Source organism: Neolamprologus multifasciatus, chromosome 14 (genome assembly GCF_963576455.1).
Source record: "Neolamprologus multifasciatus chromosome 14, fNeoMul1.2, whole genome shotgun sequence".
Classification (NCBI taxonomy): domain Eukaryota; kingdom Metazoa; phylum Chordata; class Actinopteri; order Cichliformes; family Cichlidae; genus Neolamprologus; species Neolamprologus multifasciatus.
Genome location: NC_140452.1, coordinates 28687335 through 28706904, shown reverse-complemented (window position 1 = coordinate 28706904; position 19570 = coordinate 28687335). Strand labels below are relative to the sequence as shown.

At 41.5% G+C, this 19570-nt stretch overlaps 1 protein-coding gene across 7 annotated transcripts in view; it reads left to right on the top strand.

Annotated features, from left to right (window-relative positions):
* trip12 (thyroid hormone receptor interactor 12) overlaps nucleotides 1–18895 on the top strand; it is a 28333-nt gene extending 9438 nt beyond the window's left edge. For all 7 annotated transcript variants that reach the window (XM_085131231.1, XM_085131232.1, XM_085131226.1 and 4 more), the window contains 38 exons: nucleotides 839–944; nucleotides 2989–3125; nucleotides 3539–3622; nucleotides 3707–3802; nucleotides 3893–4044; nucleotides 4258–4293; nucleotides 4418–4513; nucleotides 4608–4700; nucleotides 4797–4958; nucleotides 5107–5175; nucleotides 5303–5468; nucleotides 5976–6093; nucleotides 6366–6522; nucleotides 6763–6916; nucleotides 7633–7861; nucleotides 8029–8147; nucleotides 8578–8785; nucleotides 9129–9229; nucleotides 11053–11227; nucleotides 11349–11490; nucleotides 11689–11880; nucleotides 12066–12217; nucleotides 12316–12473; nucleotides 12631–12704; nucleotides 12813–13012; nucleotides 13617–13744; nucleotides 14005–14156; nucleotides 14347–14489; nucleotides 14600–14756; nucleotides 14874–14972; nucleotides 15058–15172; nucleotides 15455–15609; nucleotides 15719–15883; nucleotides 16100–16264; nucleotides 16358–16471; nucleotides 16711–16805; nucleotides 17081–17184; nucleotides 17348–18895. In XM_085131231.1, the coding sequence (XP_084987357.1) occupies nucleotides 839–944; nucleotides 2989–3125; nucleotides 3539–3622; nucleotides 3707–3802; nucleotides 3893–4044; nucleotides 4258–4293; nucleotides 4418–4513; nucleotides 4608–4700; nucleotides 4797–4958; nucleotides 5107–5175; nucleotides 5303–5468; nucleotides 5976–6093; nucleotides 6366–6522; nucleotides 6763–6916; nucleotides 7633–7861; nucleotides 8029–8147; nucleotides 8578–8785; nucleotides 9129–9229; nucleotides 11053–11227; nucleotides 11349–11490; nucleotides 11689–11880; nucleotides 12066–12217; nucleotides 12316–12473; nucleotides 12631–12704; nucleotides 12813–13012; nucleotides 13617–13744; nucleotides 14005–14156; nucleotides 14347–14489; nucleotides 14600–14756; nucleotides 14874–14972; nucleotides 15058–15172; nucleotides 15455–15609; nucleotides 15719–15883; nucleotides 16100–16264; nucleotides 16358–16471; nucleotides 16711–16805; nucleotides 17081–17184; nucleotides 17348–17544 (5165 nt within the window). In that variant the 3' untranslated portion in view covers nucleotides 17545–18895. The remainder of the gene's footprint in view (nucleotides 1–838; nucleotides 945–2988; nucleotides 3126–3538; nucleotides 3623–3706; nucleotides 3803–3892; nucleotides 4045–4257; nucleotides 4294–4417; nucleotides 4514–4607; nucleotides 4701–4796; nucleotides 4959–5106; nucleotides 5176–5302; nucleotides 5469–5975; nucleotides 6094–6365; nucleotides 6523–6762; nucleotides 6917–7632; nucleotides 7862–8028; nucleotides 8148–8577; nucleotides 8786–9128; nucleotides 9230–11052; nucleotides 11228–11348; nucleotides 11491–11688; nucleotides 11881–12065; nucleotides 12218–12315; nucleotides 12474–12630; nucleotides 12705–12812; nucleotides 13013–13616; nucleotides 13745–14004; nucleotides 14157–14346; nucleotides 14490–14599; nucleotides 14757–14873; nucleotides 14973–15057; nucleotides 15173–15454; nucleotides 15610–15718; nucleotides 15884–16099; nucleotides 16265–16357; nucleotides 16472–16710; nucleotides 16806–17080; nucleotides 17185–17347) is intronic.
* The last annotated feature ends 675 nt before the right edge of the window (nucleotides 18896–19570 follow it).

Sequence of the window (19570 nt, the reverse complement as noted above, 5' to 3'; positions counted from 1 at the left end):
CTCCTTCGTAGGCTTTGGTGTGTTGGCCCACCAGCTGACCAGAGTTATGTTTGAGGGCAGGGAAGGAATCATGAGCTGGTTCTGTCAAAAGGAAAGTACTTCATCTCTCCTGCCATATCCATATCTGTCTGTCTCTGCCTTTTAATACGCAGATTCTGTTACTTTATGCTGTAATGGTGAGTAAGCATGTACAGTGCTGCAGCATGTTTTTGTGTGCTTGTCAGTGTGAAAGAACATTTTGATCATATTAAATTAGTCACGTTACAGCAGCCTGTGTCATAGGACAAGTATGTGCTTTTAGTGAATTACCCCCCCTGGAAGACTTTTACTGAAATAAGTCTGATGGACCTTTTTGTTTGACATGTTGTAAATCAGTAGCAAGTGGGACATGAAGATGAGGTCAAATGAAGTCCAGAAGTCAATTTTTAATGTTTAATTCATTTGGTTTTAACTCTGTTAATATTTATTTTTATACTACTGAATTATGAGTCACAGACCTAGCATGAAGGTTGTCTTGTCATAGTGCCATAGGTGTTGCTATTAATACTCACTGGTCTGTGGTGCAGGGCTCTACACAGGCAACACCAGTGGGCCTTTACTATAGCATCAGTCTTTGCTTTTATATGTTGACTGTGTTTTCACAGATTTTTAACCATAAACATAATGATGTGGCATGTTTTCTGTTTTCTTCCACAGCCCAAACTTCTTACATGTTTTACTATGGAATAATTAATTAAAAATTTGATTCACCTTCTGTAGAATATGTTTTTAATTGAAAGAATTTGATGCCACAGTTGGGGTCCAGCCCAAAAGTTATAATCACTGTTTTCTATTTTAGGTTTGAGAAAATCCACTAAGAAGCGCAGCGAGTCTCCTCCAGCAGAGCTCCCCAACTTTCGGCGGAGCACACGCCAGAAGACCACGGGCTCCTGTGCCAGCACCAGGTACACTACAGTGACAAAAAACAAAAATGCATGTTACTTCTGGATATTTATTTTTGAGGAATGTGGACATCATTGAAACTATACTAAAGTTAAGAAATGCATATTCATGATTTATTCAGCATCTAAAATGATTGCAGTCTAACTTTAATAATGAGACCTAGTGCTGTGCTGTCAGTCTTTTCTCTTAAGCCAGAATGATAAAAAAAAAAAAAAAGAGACTTTTGGTCAGGAATATCTGTCTAGATGTTGGTCTATAAAGGTTATCTGTAGACAGATCATTAGTGGTGGCCTTTATGTGCCTTTGTCTCTGAGGGTCCCTCACCTGGTCCACTTATGGTCAAGTGTTGGTTGGTACCTTTGGTCCTTCACAGCTTCACAGAAAGTTCTTCCTGTAGATCGCCCAAAGCAGACCAAGGATTGTGTTGCTGCTTGGACCTCTTTGTGCCTCTGTCTGCACCTGCAGAACTCTCACAGAGGCTAAGGTGCCAAACGCCAACAGTAGTTGGCATTTCAGAATAGGCTTTACTAAAAAAAAAAAACTAAAAAAAATTACACATCTGCTAGTTTATGCCATTTCTCCTACCGCCTGTTTCTTTTCTATTTCCCCAATAGGACATTAAATTCTTAAAATTATAAAAGCTAATTTACATCCTGGAGTCCTGCTCTCAAAAATTGACAAATGTGATGCTGTCTGTGAAGCTGGATTTAAGAAATAAGCGCTTAAAGATTTGAGAACACGTGTAGTACCATGTTCTGTCAGGACAGAACGTTAAGTCATGTGGTTGGTTGGCTGGTTTGCTGCTAATAGACTTCTATTAGTTTATGTTAGCTAACCAGAGACAGAAACTTAGTGAGAATAAGGACACTAAAAAAAAAAATCACTTGTACAGCCCCTAGATGATGCAATCAGTTCTATGGTAACAGTTTCACAGACAGTGTATCTATGTTATGTTATAGCTAGGTCTACGTTGTATCTATTTCAGTTTTTGAGAGCAGGGCTCCATGATGTAAATTAGCCTTTATATGTGTAGTGTTTCATGTCCTCTTTAAGGTTGGAAGGTTTACTATATTACTGTAATGAATAATCATAGTAAGTAGTTGCTAAACTATTTTTTCATTCATTGGACTCAACTCACCCAAACACCTTAGCTTATATATATTAAACTCTTAGTTGTAGTCTACTGTGACCTAACTGATGCCTTGTTGCTAGTGTGACTGCTTTATTCAGATGGATGGCCAAAAGGTTGAGTTTAAACTTTTTATCAGTTTGCATATTAAAACTTTTAAATAACAAAAGATGAAAACTTAAAGATCACTTGCTTTATTTCATGATGTTACACCAATGTTGCCATTTTAAAATCTGCTTGGTCTAATGATATTTTATTTTAAAGCACACGCCTCATCAGCTCCAGTGTCTGTCAGTAGCAGAGCTCCACCCAGACTGAACTGGATGTGAAGCCACTTCTCATCAAAACAGAAAAAACTACTCAAAGTCTGTTACGGTTTCAGTAAAAAAAACAAAACAACAACAAACATCAAGGCTGAAACGATTTTGTACAAATGCTATCATTGTGTTTGTTTCCAGTTCATTTAAGCTGAGCGGGTTAGCAGCTTGTATCAGCTGAGTGACCTTAAATAATCAATATTTAGGTCTGCAAATTGGCATTTTGGGGAAAAATGTCTCCATCACAGAAGGTACAAACTGGTATTTCATTGTGTTTATAGGTCAGACCAACTGACCCCAATTGATTTTACCACCCTTTACAACATGAGGTGGCACAACAACCCTGCACAATGTACATGGTTGGCAGTATGCCCATGAGTTTAACTTGAAAACTTCTAACGTGCATTTGATAAAAGGGCAATAACTATGCATGGAAGCCTCTGTTTCAGTTTATATTCTCCTGCTTTTGCATGATCCAAATTTACCATAGTAGAATCACTAGCCAAGGGAACCACTGCTGTGTATTCGTATGATACAGAATGCATTGCAGTTTGACACTATAAAAGTATAATAATCAGTCTCTTTGTACGCATGTAACAGTCGGCGGGGCTCAGGCCTGGGCAAGCGCGGGGCAGCCGACGCTCGCCGACAGGAGAAAATGGCCGACTCCGACAACAACCAAGATGGGGCCAACTCATCAGCTGCTCGCACCGATGATGCGTCACAAGGGGCTTCAGGTACTTTCGCTAACAAATTAAGATTACTTATTGCAACCAGAAATGACTCAAATGTTGGAATTATGTGTGATTGGGGTGTAGATGAACATGTACTAAGAGGTTTTTCTAAAGTAAAAGGTGAACTACTAAGATTTCTGCTCCGATCTTTCTCATAATTATAGACTAGGAAAGTCGGACTAACAACACAAATGTATACTCATCATGTTTTTATAATAACTCACATTGCAGTTTGAAAATGTCAGTTAATTATTCACTTCATTATTCAAATAAGCTTCCTAACTTTATTAGGAAGATGATTCTGATTTCCATTCATTTATGTGAAGATGAAAAAGTTAACACAATTATGGCCATTTGATAGATTGTTTTCACTTCAATAAAAAAATAAAAATATGAATTTTTCGGTTTATTTCCAGCGTCAAGCTCGGTTGCTGGAGCAGTGGGCATGACCACCTCTGGTGAGAGTGAGTCTGATGATTCTGAAATGGGAAGGCTTCAAGGTATGTTAAAACCACCTTACAGATTTCTCATATTACAAAAAAGTATTTGACCTTGTAATACATAAAGCTTTGTATGTCCTTTAGCTCTACTAGAGGCTAGAGGTCTCCCTCCACATCTTTTTGGGCCCCTGGGACCCCGCATGTCTCAACTCTTTCACAGGACCATAGGCAGTGGAGCCAGTGAGTAATGTCTTCTGACACTGACATCAGCATTCTTGTTACACTCAAAATATTTTAATAAAAAAGAAAAAATCCCCTCCTTGTTTTCAGGTTCCAAGGCTCAACAGCTACTGCAAGGCCTCCAGGCCACAGGTGACGAGTCTCAGCAACTCCAAGCCGCAATAGAAATGTGCCAGTTGCTGGTGATGGGCAATGAGGAAACACTTGGTGGATTTCCTGTGAAAAGTGTGGTGCCTGCCTTGGTAAGTCCTATTTTCTTTGGCTGTTTACCTTCCTGTACTGCACAGCCCTGTTTCCTGGTTTTGAAGCAGTGTCTCACCTATTCATTATTTTACAGGGAAAAATTCCTCCCACAGTTATGTGTAATGTAAATATTGGTTGACAGAAAATCAGTTACTTTTTGTTTTTTCACATGTATGCTATTTAATTCCATGTAACTGCTTGCTCTTTCGCAGATTACACTGTTACAAATGGAGCATAACTTTGATATTGTGAGTATGACTGGCTTCTGTTATTGTAAATGTCATTGGTTTATTTACTTTTTGTTTGGCTGGGTGGGCTCATGGGGGGGGGCATGCAACTGATTATATTCACATCATTGCTCTGTGCACACAGATGAACCATGCCTCGCGTGCACTCACTTACATGATGGAGGCACTCCCTCGATCTTCTGCTGTGGTGGTCGATGCCATTCCTGTCTTCCTGGAGAAGGTAAAGCATGGCACTTTCTGTCAGTAATCACTTGTTAATTCATAACGGCGACCTTCTCATATGCTAATGGATTGTTCGGCTTTCTTGTCTGCAGCTTCAGGTGATTCAGTTCATTGACGTAGCAGAGCAGGCCCTGACTGCCTTGGAGATGTTGTCAAGGCGACACAGCAAAGCCATTTTGCAGGCCGTAAGTGATACGCTGTCTTTTTGTTGTGCCATTAATTTGTCTTTTCTCTGCAAGCCGCATTTAGTCATAATGATCCTCACCTGTCATCCCTTATAGGGTGGGCTTGCTGACTGCCTCCTGTACCTGGAGTTCTTTAGCATTAATGCTCAGAGGAATGCCTTGGCTATTGCAGCCAACTGCTGCCAGAGCATTACTCCAGATGAGTTCCACTTTGTTGCTGACTCTCTGCCACTGTTGACTCAGAGACTTACTCATCAGGTACAGTTTTCATATAAAGGATACTGATCTAACATTAGCAACAACGGTACATTACGTCTGTGATTTGGGTCAAGCAGTGAGGTAATTTATTTAGTTTAATGTGGTAAATCTGTTACTTATCCACCGTTTATTCCCTTGCCTTTCTTAGGATAAGAAGTCAGTTGAAAGTACTTGTCTCTGTTTCGCCAGACTGGTGGACAACTTTCAGCATGAAGAGGTCTGTACCTCAGTTTGTTTTTGGTAGACCATGTTTGCTGTTTCAGCAGTTGTTTCTTGCCATTTAGAGATTTGTAGTCCACATGCCCACTTAATGTACATTTATGCATCTCCGTTCAAATCAACAGAACCTGTTGCAGGAGGTGGCATCAAGGGACCTGTTGACAAACATCCAGCAGCTGTTGGTAGTGACTCCTCCTGTGCTCAGCTCAGGGATGTTCATCATGGTTGTGCGCATGTTTTCACTTATGTGCTCCAACTGTCCATGCCTGGCGGTCCAGCTTATGAAACAGAGTGAGTAACATTTGCACATAGGTCACACATTAGTAGGCCCTCTGACAGTATTGGCTTTTTCCTTTTTGGTTTTACAGTGTGTTTACTTTACGGGATAGGATATTTTTAATAGATTTAAGAGTTGCTAGTTACTAGATACAGTCTGGTAACTTGTTTCCCCCCCACCAAATTACTGAAATCCAAATTATGACTGCCTGTCAATAGTGATCCTGCTAACAGCTACATCAACCTACATGATAAAGCTTTTCATTTGCTGTTTCTCATCTTGTGAACTTGCAGTCTTTATTTGCCAGCAAACCAAACAGATGTGACACTAAACATGTACTTAATGCTATTTTTGTGAATGTTTGCAGTAAATGATTTACAAAGAATTGCCATGTCTTGAAATTAATTTATTTTATTCATTGCGCAACCCATTGATTTATTTTTATCAGTAGTGTTATTATGGTGTGTATGAACTTGAAACTTAACACTTGTTTTTATCTTTTTTTTTCTTCTTCTAATTAGACATAGCCGAAACTCTGCGTTTCCTTTTGTGTGGAGCGTCAAATGGCAGCTGCCAGGAACAGATTGAACTGGTACCCCGGAGCCCCCAGGAGCTCTATGAGCTGACCTCACTCATATGGTATTGTTAAGGTCACACTGGGCAGTGTGGCAAAAATTAAAGACTAGCAGACATACAGACACCTGTGCAATGTTTTTATTTTGTCTGCTGCACATTGTGTGTGTGTGTGTGTGTGTGTGTGTGTGTGTGTGTGTGTGTGTGTGTTACTAAACGTGCATATCTTTCTCATGTAATTTAAGGAATCTTCCTTAAAACAACAGCTTATTACTTTGTGGCATTTTTGTCTATAACAGTTTTGTAGCATTGGGTAACCTCTGTATTTTCCCTTTCAGTGAGCTAATGCCCTGCTTGCCCAGAGAAGGCATCTTTGCAGTTGATGTAATGCTTAAGAAGGGCAGTGTCCAGACAACAGAGGGAGCAATCTGGCAGTGGAGGGATGACCGCGGACTGTGGCATCCTTACAACCGCATTGACAGCCGCATTATTGAGGTACACATTACTGTGTTATTATTATGTTATGTCATATCAGTTTAGTCATTGTTGAAATTTTCTTTATTTTGTAATATATTATAATGATTTAGTAGGATGCTACAATAAAGGATAACTAAAGAATGAATAATGGATCGACTTTTAAACCCTGTGTCAGAATATTTAATGTGTTAGGATCATGTGTGGGTATAGATCTGTATATCTCTCACTGATATTGGGTGTGGTTGTCTTGCTCTGCAGACAGCCCACCAGAACGGGGAAGATGAGATCAGCTTGTCAACCCTCGGCCGCGTATACACAATTGACTTCAACTCTATGCAGCAGATCAATGAAGACACAGGAACAGCACGTGGTATCCAGAGGAAACCTAACCCTCTTGCTAACCCCAACACAGGTATTTTACTAATGATATGTGACAAAGATATGTGTGAAGAGGAGTGTATTTTAGCAGAGAATGGAATGGGAACAAACTCCTTGGGTTGACTTATTTTAGGCTTGTAAAAGGAAAAGTCCTTTGAAAATCCAAATAAGCTCTCAGTGCCTAATGAATGAAGATTTATTTTCTTTTTTTCTTGTGAGGGTGGTAGCTATAATCAGCTTGGAGTCACACAGCTATATTTCTAACAGTGACAGGTTAACGGCCCCAAAAAATAAAAGCAAAAAAATCCCCTGAAACAATTCCTTCGTTGTTAAATGCCATGTTTTAGTGGTGCAGCAGCACGAGCATTTGCCCCAGATTGTTTGGTATGCTTCATTGAAATTGAATTTGTTTGCTTCAGTACACACAGTAAGCTTAACAGTTACTCAAAAAAATGGCAATAACAATATTTCAGCCAATGCTAGTATGGTCGGACACATTAGCTAAACTTAAATTTTGTAGCTACTGCTGTTATTATAGCTTAAGGATAGTGTGTGTGGGGGGGAGCTTTACAGCTTCCTAATTGGCCACAGCAAAAAGAGAACTAAACTATGACCCAAACAGTGAGGTATATACTAAACAACTACTATTCTCTACTACAGACCCCTGAAATATTTCATTTTATCATTATGCAGTTACTGAGTGCATATGGTTAATGGCATTAATCTGACCCGTTCCATGTCTATCATTAGGCAGCCACCAAGAGGTCCGTCGTGAAGATGCACGAGCCCAGTTGATGAAGGAGGACCCTGAGCTGGCAAAGTGCTTTATCAAAACTCTGTTCGGGGTCTTGTATGAGGTGTACAGCTCATCAGCTGGCCCAGCTGTCAGACACAAGTGCCTTAGAGCCATCCTCAGGATCATCTACTTTGCTGATGCAGAGCTGCTGAAGGATGTGCTGAGGAACCATGCTGTGTCCAGGTAAGAGTCCAGGCCAGGCTACTGGCTCCTGTTAGCACTGATATTAAATCTGGTTGTGGTCTTACAGTAGGTTAAAGATGTTGGAAAGGAAGAATTTTAAAGAAACAACAGGGCCAGTGTTGGGATTTTAAATTAAAATGACCTTTGTCTTGTGTTTATTTCTACAGTCACATTGCCTCCATGCTATCTAGTCAGGACTTGAAGATTGTAGTGGGTTCACTGCAGATGGCTGAGATCCTCATGCAGAAGCTCCCAGATGTTTTCAGTGTTTATTTCAGAAGAGAAGGTAGTGTATGATCCCATGGAGAACTGTGGATTCTTATCTGTTCATCACAGCATTAAGACAGTATAAGCGTTTTGTAAAAGAAGTATGCTCTGAAGCTGTCACTTTGTGTTAGTTTTTTGTATGATGTCATAGCTAAATTAATGTTTGTGAATGCAAATTGTTAAAGCTTTAAATGCAAAGATTTTTTTAATAAGATAGTAAAATGTGACGGTTAAGGCTGACTTTACCTAAAACCTTACTATATTGCAATGGTGCATTGATGCTAATGGTTTCCTTTGCATTTTTTTCCCTGATGCATTATTCGTTGAATTGCCTGAAATGTGAATTGAGTCACAGTCCTCAGCCAGAGCTCTGTGCTGGCATGGAGCTCTGTATTGTGCTTCTTTTAAGGTTTTTTTTTTTTTTGCAATACTTTCTTTTTGTCTTCAAGGTGTCATGCACCAAGTGAAGAATTTGGCAGAGTCTGAGAGCTTTTTGGTCACTAGTCCTCCAAAGGCTTGCCCTAGTGGCACCGCCAGTCTCTGCACTACCACCATCAGCACTGCATCCACCACATCTGCTAATAATACAACTCCTGACCTGGGCTCACCCAGCTTCCAGCACAGCATGGACGACTCACTGGACCTCAGCCCTCAAGGGTGAGTTTGAGGCCATATGTGGCTTTGGTTTGGCTATCTAAGGAAACGATATAAATTTTTTTTTTTTTTTAGCAAAGCCAAACATCCAGTGTGTATTTGGAAGAAAAACTCATAAACACAAAATAATTAAGTCATTAAGAGCAAATGTTGTTGTCAAATAGTTGTTCAACTACTTAAAAAATGTAAACGGAGCACAGATAATGTATATTGTCTGCAATTAATACATGCTACTATTTATCAAAGCATTATAGGGTATGTATGTATGTCTGTAGTTAATGGAAGAGCAAATATCTTTAAAAATAACCACAAGAGCATGAAATAAATAACTTTCCCTTGTACATAGGCGGTTAAGTGATGTCTTAAAAAGGAAACGACTACCTAAAAGAGGACCTAGAAGGCCCAAGTACTCGCCACCAAGAGATGATGATAAAGTAGACAATCAGGGTGAGTGTCCCAGACACACTTTGAGACACACATATGTTATAATAATTTTGTTGAAAAAGTTCTGAACCATACTCTTGAACTCAGATCAGTATGAGACTAATTATATTATACAGATTAACAACTGATTGACAATATTATTTGAATGTGTATTTTGTACATTTGTTACTGTTTTGATGCATATGTTAAAGCAGGGGTGTCAAACATTTGCAGGCCACATGCAGCTCACTTTGATCTTAGGTGCTGTCAACACTGTACACAATGCAGAATGGTGTGTAACAAGCAAGCAAATAGGCAGAAAAATATCATCATCAATTTTTGATGGGAAACTGATCTGGAAGCACACTGAGAGCAAGAGAGCTGTGCAGGAAGTGTGGTGTGGATTTTTCTTTTGTTTGTTTTGATTGGTTGTTTTTGTGTTTGTTTATTTTTTTCCCCTGTTAGTACAAGGGTAAGATAAAAAATAAAAGTCTTCTTCTGCTGCTGGTTCAGTGAATTTTTGTCAGAGGGTGCGAAACTTGCGGTTTCAGAATCTCTGAAATGTCGGTTTTCAGCTCCTGGGGGCACATCCGTGTACGTGCTGTCGGGTGAACGAGCCCACTTTGTGTTTGCATCTTTTTGTGGAATCAGTTTACCTGCTCTTTGATCATTTGGTTTTTTTTAGCTGTTTAGTGGTTTTGAATCCGTTTTGTGGGCTTTTATCTGAGATTCTGACCTTTCTGTGACTACCACACATGTCTGTATTAAATTACAGATCTGGGAGTAAAACCAGATGTTCTCCCTTTCACCTCTGGGGGCATTGGGGTTCAACAGGTTAATTGTTTATTGCTTAATTACTTTGTATAGTATGAATAGCCATGAGGGAGGTTTTTTATCAGTAGGAAAAGTTGTAAAACTTTTGAAAATAAAGTCAAGTCTAGAACTTCTTTGATCTACTGCTCACCACAAACAAGCACAAGTAGAAGTTAAGAATTATAAATGACTTCCTTGGCTGTGAGACTCATTTAAACACTGAGCCATGGCTCTGTGCCACATGCAGACATTTCTGCATCTCATCCATTCAAAGACACTTTATATAATTTATTTTATGTAATTAACACTGAACTGTAAATGTAATACTTTTTAAGAAAGCAAAGTTTTTTCGTTCCATGTTTTCAAAAAGCCTTATTTTTATGGATTTTTCTTCTGCAAATGAGGTTTAATTCCTGGAGAGTTGAAACCTTTTGTCCTCCACAATGGAAAATGGCAGAAAATAAAAGCGTGTATCACTTTATCCAGCTCCTAATGTCATGCAGCCTGTGCTCGTTTCTTCATTTCCTGACACGCTGGCATTTAAATTGGGCTCCCCTGTCTCTCTGTGTACCTGGTCTGTACCACTACACTTGCTGTCTTGGAACATCTACCTCCCTTCCTCCTTTTCACTCAATGGGATCATCCCAGTCTGTCTTTGCATTTGATTGGCTGGATTGCCCATCAAAATAAAGTCCCACTCCCTGCCTGCATGGATTCTCAGCAGGGCTGAAGTTTCGGCTCCTACGTACAAACGGACCATTAATAACTGACACATGAAATTATCTAGCGGGTCGGATATAATTGTAGGGCTGTACGTTTGACATCCCTGTGTTTAAGTAATACCTGCCAGCTAATATTTACAGTGTTGATCAGAACCTGTTGGTGTACAGTAACTTGTGGTACACTGAATTGTTTAGTCATAATTCTTTTTGTATTTAAAAAAAACCCCAAAACCAACCCCAAATGATCTAAATCTATAATAATCAAATATTTTTTATGTTATTAGTTGATAATTCTCCTGTTCTTCCTTTCAGCTAAGAGCCCTACCAGTACTCAGTCACCCAAATCATCCTTCTTGGCCAGTCTCAATCCCAAGACATGGGGCAAGCTGGGTGCTCAGACCAACAATGCCAACTCTGAGCCCTCGCGCACAGCAGGAGTGAGTGGCCTCGCAAGGGCCCCTCCCAAGGACTCAATTTCAAATAACCGGTACGGTTGTGAGTTAACGAAGACAGCTTAGCATTGTCTTTACTCCTATATTATCCAAATCTCCCGTCGTGGGCTGAACCATCGTCCTTAACAAGTGAATTATTTATTTTGTCATTTGTAGAGACAAAATTAAGGCCTGGATCAAAGACCAAGCGACTAAGTTTGTGGAGCGCTACTTCAACTCTGAAAATGTGGATGGCAGCAACCCTGCACTGAATGTCCTCCAGAGACTTTGCACAGCCACCGAGCAACTCAACCTCCAGGTAAAACATGAGCGCTACCTCGAAAAAGAAGTTATTGAACAGCTAGCAACACCTTGTACAAGGTTTGTTTGTTTGAGGTTTTAAAGTTATAAGATGTATTCCAAGAAGAAGATGGTAGTTGTACTTGTTGAGTACAAAGTAACTATCAGTAGTTACACCCCATACCTGAAATATTTTATCATCTGATGCATTTCACAGGTGGACGGTGGTATGGAGTGCTTAGTGGAGATCTCCAGTATTGTGTCAGAATCTGATGTGTCGTCTTTTGAGATCCAGCACAGTGGGCTGGTGAAGCAGCTGTTGGTCTACCTGACCGCCAACACAGACAGAGAATTGCTGAGTCGTGATGTGCGGCTCAAAAGGTTCCTCCATGTGTTCGGTGGCTGTCCGGTGAGAGACTAAAACCTATATTATTGTTAAATTATCTTATTCTGCTCAAGTCTGAAAGTTCTGCAGTGATCTGTTTTTACAATCAACAGTTTCCTCTAATGTGTTTTACAGGAAGATGGTGGAAGCATGTTTGCTGGGTTTGTTTCTAACTTCTTTTTTTTTTTAATTCCCTCATTTTGTCTCAGCCTCCAGGAATGGAGCCCATAGGTCGCCTGGATCTAGCTGAGAATGCACCTTACTTGGCCATGGTGCACAAGATGAACAGCTGTCTGAGCCAAATGGAGCAATTTCCTGTCAAGGTGCACGATTTCCCCAGTGGCAACGGCAATGGCAGCAGGTCTGTGGCTTTACATACATTTTGTTTCCAGCTGTTTGTGCACATTTTGGTGTGGTGTACTCGTGTTAATTGATATGAATCTCCCACTCTCTCCTCAGGGGATCTCAGGCACTCAAGTTCTTCAACACACATCAGCTTAAGTGTCAGCTGCAGAGACACCCAGATTGCACTAATGTTAAACAGTGGAAAGGGGGACCTGTAAAGATCGACCCTCTGGCTCTAGTGCAAGCCATTGAGCGGTATCTTGTCGTCAGAGGTGAGAGACATTTGCAGAATGTTTACGTCAACTTGTGCTTCAACCCCACTGCAGGGCCGTTTGCATTGTCCAAGAGACCAAACTTTTTTCAGCTGTTAGCCATTTTTCAGAACTCGCTGTTAGGTTGCATTGTAAATTTAAAATCTCATCTCTACAGGATACGGCCGAATCAGGGAAGAAGACGAAGACAGTGATGATGATGGCTCAGATGATGAAATAGACGAATCACTGGTATGCGATTCCATTCATGCCAAATAATGGTTGTGCGTGTGCTTCTATATAATCCTCTGTAGATATGCATCTTTTTAATCCCTCCTATGTGATTTCTTGATTACTTAGGCGGCTCAGTTTTTGAATTCAGGCAGCGTACGTCACAGACTGCAGTTCTACATTGGTGACCACCTGCTACCGTACAACATGACGGTGTACCAGGCTGTGCGGCAGTACAGTCTGCAGGCAGAAGAAGAACGGGAGTCAACAGATGATGAGGCAAACCCACTTGGCCGAGCTGGCATCTGGACCAAAACGCACACAATATGGTATAAATAACCACTTTTTATACCAACTCTTAAAGGGTTTGGGGGGGGGGGAGACCATGGCTCAGGGGGTTGGGAAGCGCATCTGTAACTGGAACGTCGCTGGTTCGATCCCCGGGCTCTCTGTCCTGGTCGTTGTGTCCTTGGGCAAGACACTTTACTCTACCGCCTACTGGTGTTGGCCAGAGGGGCCGATGGCGCGATATGGCAGCCTCGCTTCTGTCAGTCTGCCCCAGGCCAGCTGTGGCTACAACCGTAGCTTGCCTCCACCAGTGTGTGAATGTGAGAGTGAATGAATAGTGGCATTGTAAAGCGCTTTGGGTGCCTTGAAAAGCGCTTGTTGTTTTAAATATTGGAGTATATTGCTTTAGTTGCTCTAGGATCTTCTAGGTCAGAGTAACAGGGAAAAGGCATGAAACAGCCACTTAAAACCATTGAAGATCCTTTACAGAGACTTGCAACACACCAGGATGCCCCGCTTTTCAAAGACGTATTCTTCTCTATTATTCAATATGTGGCCTTTTAGAAGTAAAACTGGGACTGTACATGTTTTTGTTTTGTTTTTCTTAAAGCATGGAGACCATTTTCTCTTTTATCCTTTAAACAGGTATAAGCCTGTGAGGGAGGACGAGGATGGAAGCAAAGATGCTGTGGGTGGCAAGAGAGGCCGAGCTCAGACTGCTCCCACCAAAACCTCACCCCGCAACGCCAAGAAGCAGGATGAGCTGTGGCATGGTGAGAATTTTGGATATCTCAAGAGTAAGGCTTTGTTCGTTTTACATTAAAACTTCACCTGTTGGCTATGAAATACTTGATGTCACTGACATTGAAATGTCAAACAGGCCACACACTTGTACATCTGACGTTTGATGTCACCTTTGCAAAGTTTAACTGTGAAATCAAAAAGAGAGTGAGCGGATCGGTGGCCTTATTGTTCAGTTTCCACTGAATCTAAATTTGTATGTTTTGATTAAAACTATTCCCATTGCTTCCAGATGGTGTATGTCCCAGCGTCATCAATCCCTTAGAGACATACCTCACTTCGGAGCCACCAGAGACCATAACTTTTGATGACCCTTCTTTAGAGGTCATCCTGCTGCTGAGGGTCCTGCACTCCATCAGTAGATACTGGTTCTACCTGTATGATGTAAGTCTCCTTTGGACAGGATTATGACAGTGAGGAAGTTAGTGTGTGTTTGTTTCTGATAGTTTTGAACACCAAATATCGTCCTTAAGAAAATGTTTTCACAGGCCTTTACACAATTAGGATTGTTCATTGTGTTGTGACATAAAATATTCCAGTAACATTGACTTTAATATTTTATTTTGTTGTACAGAACGCTGCGTGTAAGGAAATTATCTCTACCAATGAGTTCATTAACAGTAAACTGACAGCCAAAGCCAATCGTCAGCTGCAAGACCCTCTGGTCATCATGACTGGGAACATCCCCACGTGGCTCATTGAGCTTGGAAAGTCCTGGTAAGTTTCACAAGAATAGTCTGTGATCTGTTTTACAACGCCAAGATTACATTTGTTGGGGTTGTTGCCTGGCTGTAGTAACACACATTTCTCTCTCTTTTCCTCTGCAGCCCCTTCTTCTTCCCCTTTGACACTCGGCAGATGTTATTCTATGTAACCGCCTTTGACCGTGACAGAGCAATGCAGCGCTTGTTGGACACAAACCCTGAGATCAACCAGTCAGATTCTCAGGACAGCAGAGTTGCACCACGTCTCGACAGGAAAAAGGTGCAGTGTTACTTCGAAGCATTGTGCTGTACTTTTTCTATCTTGGAATCCACATCTTGTGTCGTGTGACCTGCTAAATGTGATCATGTGATTCCTTCTGTTATGCTGTGTTTTCAGAGGACAATAAACCGCGACGAGCTCCTAAAACAGGCAGAGTCTGTGATGCAGGATCTCGGCAGCTCCAGGGCAATGCTCGAGATTCAGTATGAGAATGAGGTATTTAAGTTTCTCGTATCTGAATACTCAAACTCTGAAAGAAAATAGGTGGAAAGTTTGGACTTTGTTTTCCCTCTCATTTCAGGTGGGCACAGGTCTCGGTCCCACTCAGGAGTTCTACGCTCTGGTGTCTCAGGAGCTTCAGCGCGCCGATCTTGGTCTTTGGAGAGGCGAAGAGGTTACTCTGGCCAATCCTAAAGGTACCAGCTTATATCCTGCAACTGTGAACAGACGTGCGGGAAATGATGAAAAGTGTTGTTAAATGACGCGAGTCTGTTAATACAAAACTCATTATCGAGGTAGTCTTCATCTCATTAGTCAGGCGTTAATGAAAGTGCTTAAGTTTGGTTTTTGAAGGATGTCGTTATTTAGGGGCCACTGATTTTAATTGATCAGTTTTCCCAAGAAGACATGTCTGGAATTCATATTTAATGTTACAGTATCTTGTATTAACTTTCAGTGACCGCCTTCTTGTTTTGCAGGAAACCAAGAGGGAACCAAGTACATGTTCAGCTCCAGAGGACTGTTTGCCGTTCCCTTCGGCAGGACGACCAAACCAGCGCACATAGCCAAAATCAAAATGAAGTTCCGTTTCTTAGGAAAGCTAATGGCTAAAGCCATAATGGACTTCAGACTGGTAACGGCCTCCATTTTCATCTCTTACAGCCTCCGCATGCTAAACGGTGTGTAAACATTTACATGTTAAAACAAACTTTCTGACCTGATCCTGTCCTCCTCGTCTTTAGCTGGATCTGCCCTTGGGGCTGCCATTTTATAAGTGGATGCTACGGCATGAGATGTCTATAAGCTCCCACGACCTGGTGAACATTGATCCTGGTGTTGCCAAGTCAATCCAGCACTTGGAGGATATTATCCGCCAAAAGAAGAGGCTGGAGCAAGACCGATCACAGGTAGAGCGCAGAGAGCTTGTGTTTAATGAAATTAGCCCAGAGTATTGTTCTGTGGAACGATGCCTCTAAACTTACTTTGAGATACTGCTGTTGGTAGTGCTCCCCCTTCTTTGTACATATATTGGTGTCTCTTACCTTTAGGTCATACTTTATACCCAGAGCAGTTCTCCCTCACTTTTCTCTGCTAACCTGTTTGTCCTCGTTCGTTTCCATCAGACGAGGGAGACGCTACAGCAGGCTCTCGAGAGCCTGAACATGAATGGCTGCTCAGTGGAGGACCTGGGTTTGGACTTCACCCTTCCAGGATTCCCAAATATTGAGCTGAAAAAGGGCGGCAAAGACGTCCCAGTCACAATCTACAACCTGGAGGAGTACCTCAGGGTATTTGAGTTTTTCTAACAACCCACGCTTTTATCAATCCCCCCAACCCCCCCGTGTCCCCACTGTTGTTAATGTTTTGCTTTGTCCCTGTAGTTGGTGGTGTACTGGACTCTAAATGAAGGAGTGTCCAGACAATTTGAGTCGTTTAGGGAAGGGTTTGAGTCGGTCTTCCCCTTACATCACCTGCAGTATTTCTACCCAGAGGAGGTAAGAAACTTTGTTTTGTTTATTGCCTGGTAGTCATTTTAAATCTATCTGTAATGATGAAATTCAGCAGTTTTCAACAGTGTGTCAGCATTGCTTACAGCAGCACTCGGTGTGTTTTTAGGAATGCAGGGTAGACAAAAATGGGTCACATATAGACATGAGTTGTTTACACTTTTGGTCAAGTAGATCCTGTGCTCATAGTTTGGATTTTCTCCTTCCGTTCTCACTTTAACATTTAGCTTGACCAGTTGCTGTGTGGCAGTAAATCAGAGACGTGGGATGTCAAGACGCTGATGGAGTGTTGTCGACCGGATCACGGATACACACATGACAGGTGAGACAGTCTGTGGCTCTTAAGTTTTAGATCGTTGTAAATCTCAGCATTCTTCAGTATTTATGCGAAGAATTTGGCTGATGGTGGCAAAGCATGATCAATTCCACATTCCTGGCTCTTACTGGAAATATTGTGACTCTCGTTTCTAGTAAACAGAACCCACAGTGCAGTCATCTGGTTGCACCAGTTTTACCATCATTGCAAAGCAGAGGAGTATTTTTGATCATTTTAGTAACACAGTAACGTTTCTCAACCATTTCATCCCGTTTTTGCAGCCGTGCAGTTCGGTTCCTGTTTGAGGTGTTGAGCAGCTTCGATGCCGAGCAGCAAAGACTGTTTCTGCAGTTTGTCACAGGAAGCCCAAGACTGCCCGTCGGAGGTGAGGCGCATCATACACACACACACACACACACACACACACACACACACACACACACACACCATTTAATGAGCCTGACATGTGACTCTTAATCAAATAAACTCGGATGTGTTTGTACTGCAAGTCTGCCCCGCGCTCACCCGCTGTTGCCCTTGCACGCCAGGTTTCCGGAGCCTGAACCCACCTCTGACGATTGTGAGGAAGACGTTTGAGTCGACGGAGAATCCAGACGACTTCCTCCCCTCAGTCATGACATGCGTCAACTACCTGAAGCTGCCTGACTACTCCAGCATAGAGATCATGCGAGAGAAACTGTTGATTGCGGCTCGCGAGGGCCAGCAGTCTTTCCACCTTTCCTGATCTCGCCACATCTCAACATTCAAATGCCTTCTACAGCAACCGATGAAATCATGACTTCCTTCTTAGTTTTTTTGTAATCACACACATTAAGGCTACATGTACAGCCTTCTTGTTAGAGAAAGCAGCTTGCAGAAAAATTAAGACTCTAAATATATATTTGCTGCCCCTGTCTCTCAAAAAAAGGAGGGAAAAAAAGAAAAATGGAAGGGTGTTCCATGACGCAGAACTTAAAATATAAAGAGAGTAAAATCTTATATCAGTAGTTGAGTAATGTTAAAAAAGATGAAAACATCTGGGTGACATTTTAAATTGCTATGTGATATTTAAACAAGACAAAAAAGAAAAAAAAAAGGGATGTCTCCTCTCCAGAGTGGTGGACAGCATCACTGGGTGACGGGGGAGGAAGGGGAGCGGGGAGGGCGGGTTCCATTGAGCAAGCTAGGTTTACTTTAGCTCCAAAGATCATTTGTACAGACAAATTTGCAGACTTTGCTCATTCTACACATTTGATAGAATAGCTCTTTGTTTTCACGTCTCCCCCTCAGTTCGACTGTTCGCATTCTGTTCTGTATTATATTCGCCCCCAGTTCGTGTGTTGCATTATTGTTATTATTATTTTTTATTTTGATTTGGTTCGGCTTCCCCCTCCCCCCAGTGTGTCTTTGCTTCAAGTTGTGGAAATGAAAGTTGCAGTTGGTTGAATGCGGGTAGTGATGAGCTCATATTATCTTTTTTTTTTTTTTTCTCCTCTCGCGCTCTCTCCCTCTGCTCCTTCTGAGATTGTGTTCTGGCCTCATTTCCGAGAGCTTCAGCTCAAATGAAGAGTTGTAACTAATGTGTTGACCAGGTAAATTTTTTTTGCTCTTATTTTAATAGAGTTGGCGTCTTTCTGTTGGATCCTACCGGACGCGTAGGGTTATCTTGGTAGACCAAGCTCTGAGCAACCCTCAACACATAATGTAGCTGGGCACAAAGTTTGGCTGGTCTCATTTTTATCGTTTCATAGCCAGATTAGCATTTCAAGTTCATTTTCTGGAATAAAATATATATGCAGTTTCACACCCCGTTTGAAGTGGGAATGTCTGCTTTACCTCTTTTTTTTTTTCTTTTTTTTTTAATTTTCTATATTGTCTTTATTTCTTGCTGTAGTTTTTTTTTTTCTTTTTTTTCTTTGCACTGCTGGCTTGGAACAAACTGTGGTGTGCACCTGCAGTCTGTTGCCAGGGGAGGGCGCCACTGTATGCTCTCCTGGCCCCAACGTTCATGTGCTGGTTTCTAAGATCTGCAATAATTTACTGCATCAGGTTCATGTTTTTACCTGAACATAAATAAAGTAACTGTTTGACTCATATTACCGTTTGACTAATGCTCTTTGCCATTGTTTTGGCATGTTGGAACCAGCTGGGTTATTTCATAGTTCTTGAACAGTTTTCAGAGGTTCCCCCAAAGCTCGAAATGTTTTTCAACACCTGTCATTCTGGATCACAGGACTCCACGGTGTCCTGGTGGAAATGATTTGCTGTGGAGACGGTAACCATTTACAGGTCGCCCGTTGGGCACGGTTTGACAAGAAAAGAGCTTAGCTTTAGATTTAACGTTGCATAAGATGTGTGTTTGGAACACAAAACCATTTTCCATTTTGGACCTCTGTTTGTAGAAAATGGTTTCATTGATTAAAAATGTAAAAACAAAACATGTTGGTTTCATCTGACGAACATCTCCGTGGACTGATGTTTAAACGTCAACCTTGCTTCACGAGCTCTGTCTGCAGCAATGCCAGTGTTCAGAGCCACTCGGTGCAGTGTGAGGTGAAAATGTTCACTTCACACTGCACCACGTGGCACCAGTGGACATTCATTATGGAAATGGGGAAGGTTGAGGCCAGGATGACATAGACAGCAGAAAGGTTTTGTATTGATCACAATGAGCATGCTGCAACAACCTGCAGCTGTTTTAAATGACTGAGGGCATCAATCTTATATTATGGACAAGGTCAAGGACTGTTACAACTTTTGATTTCACGGCA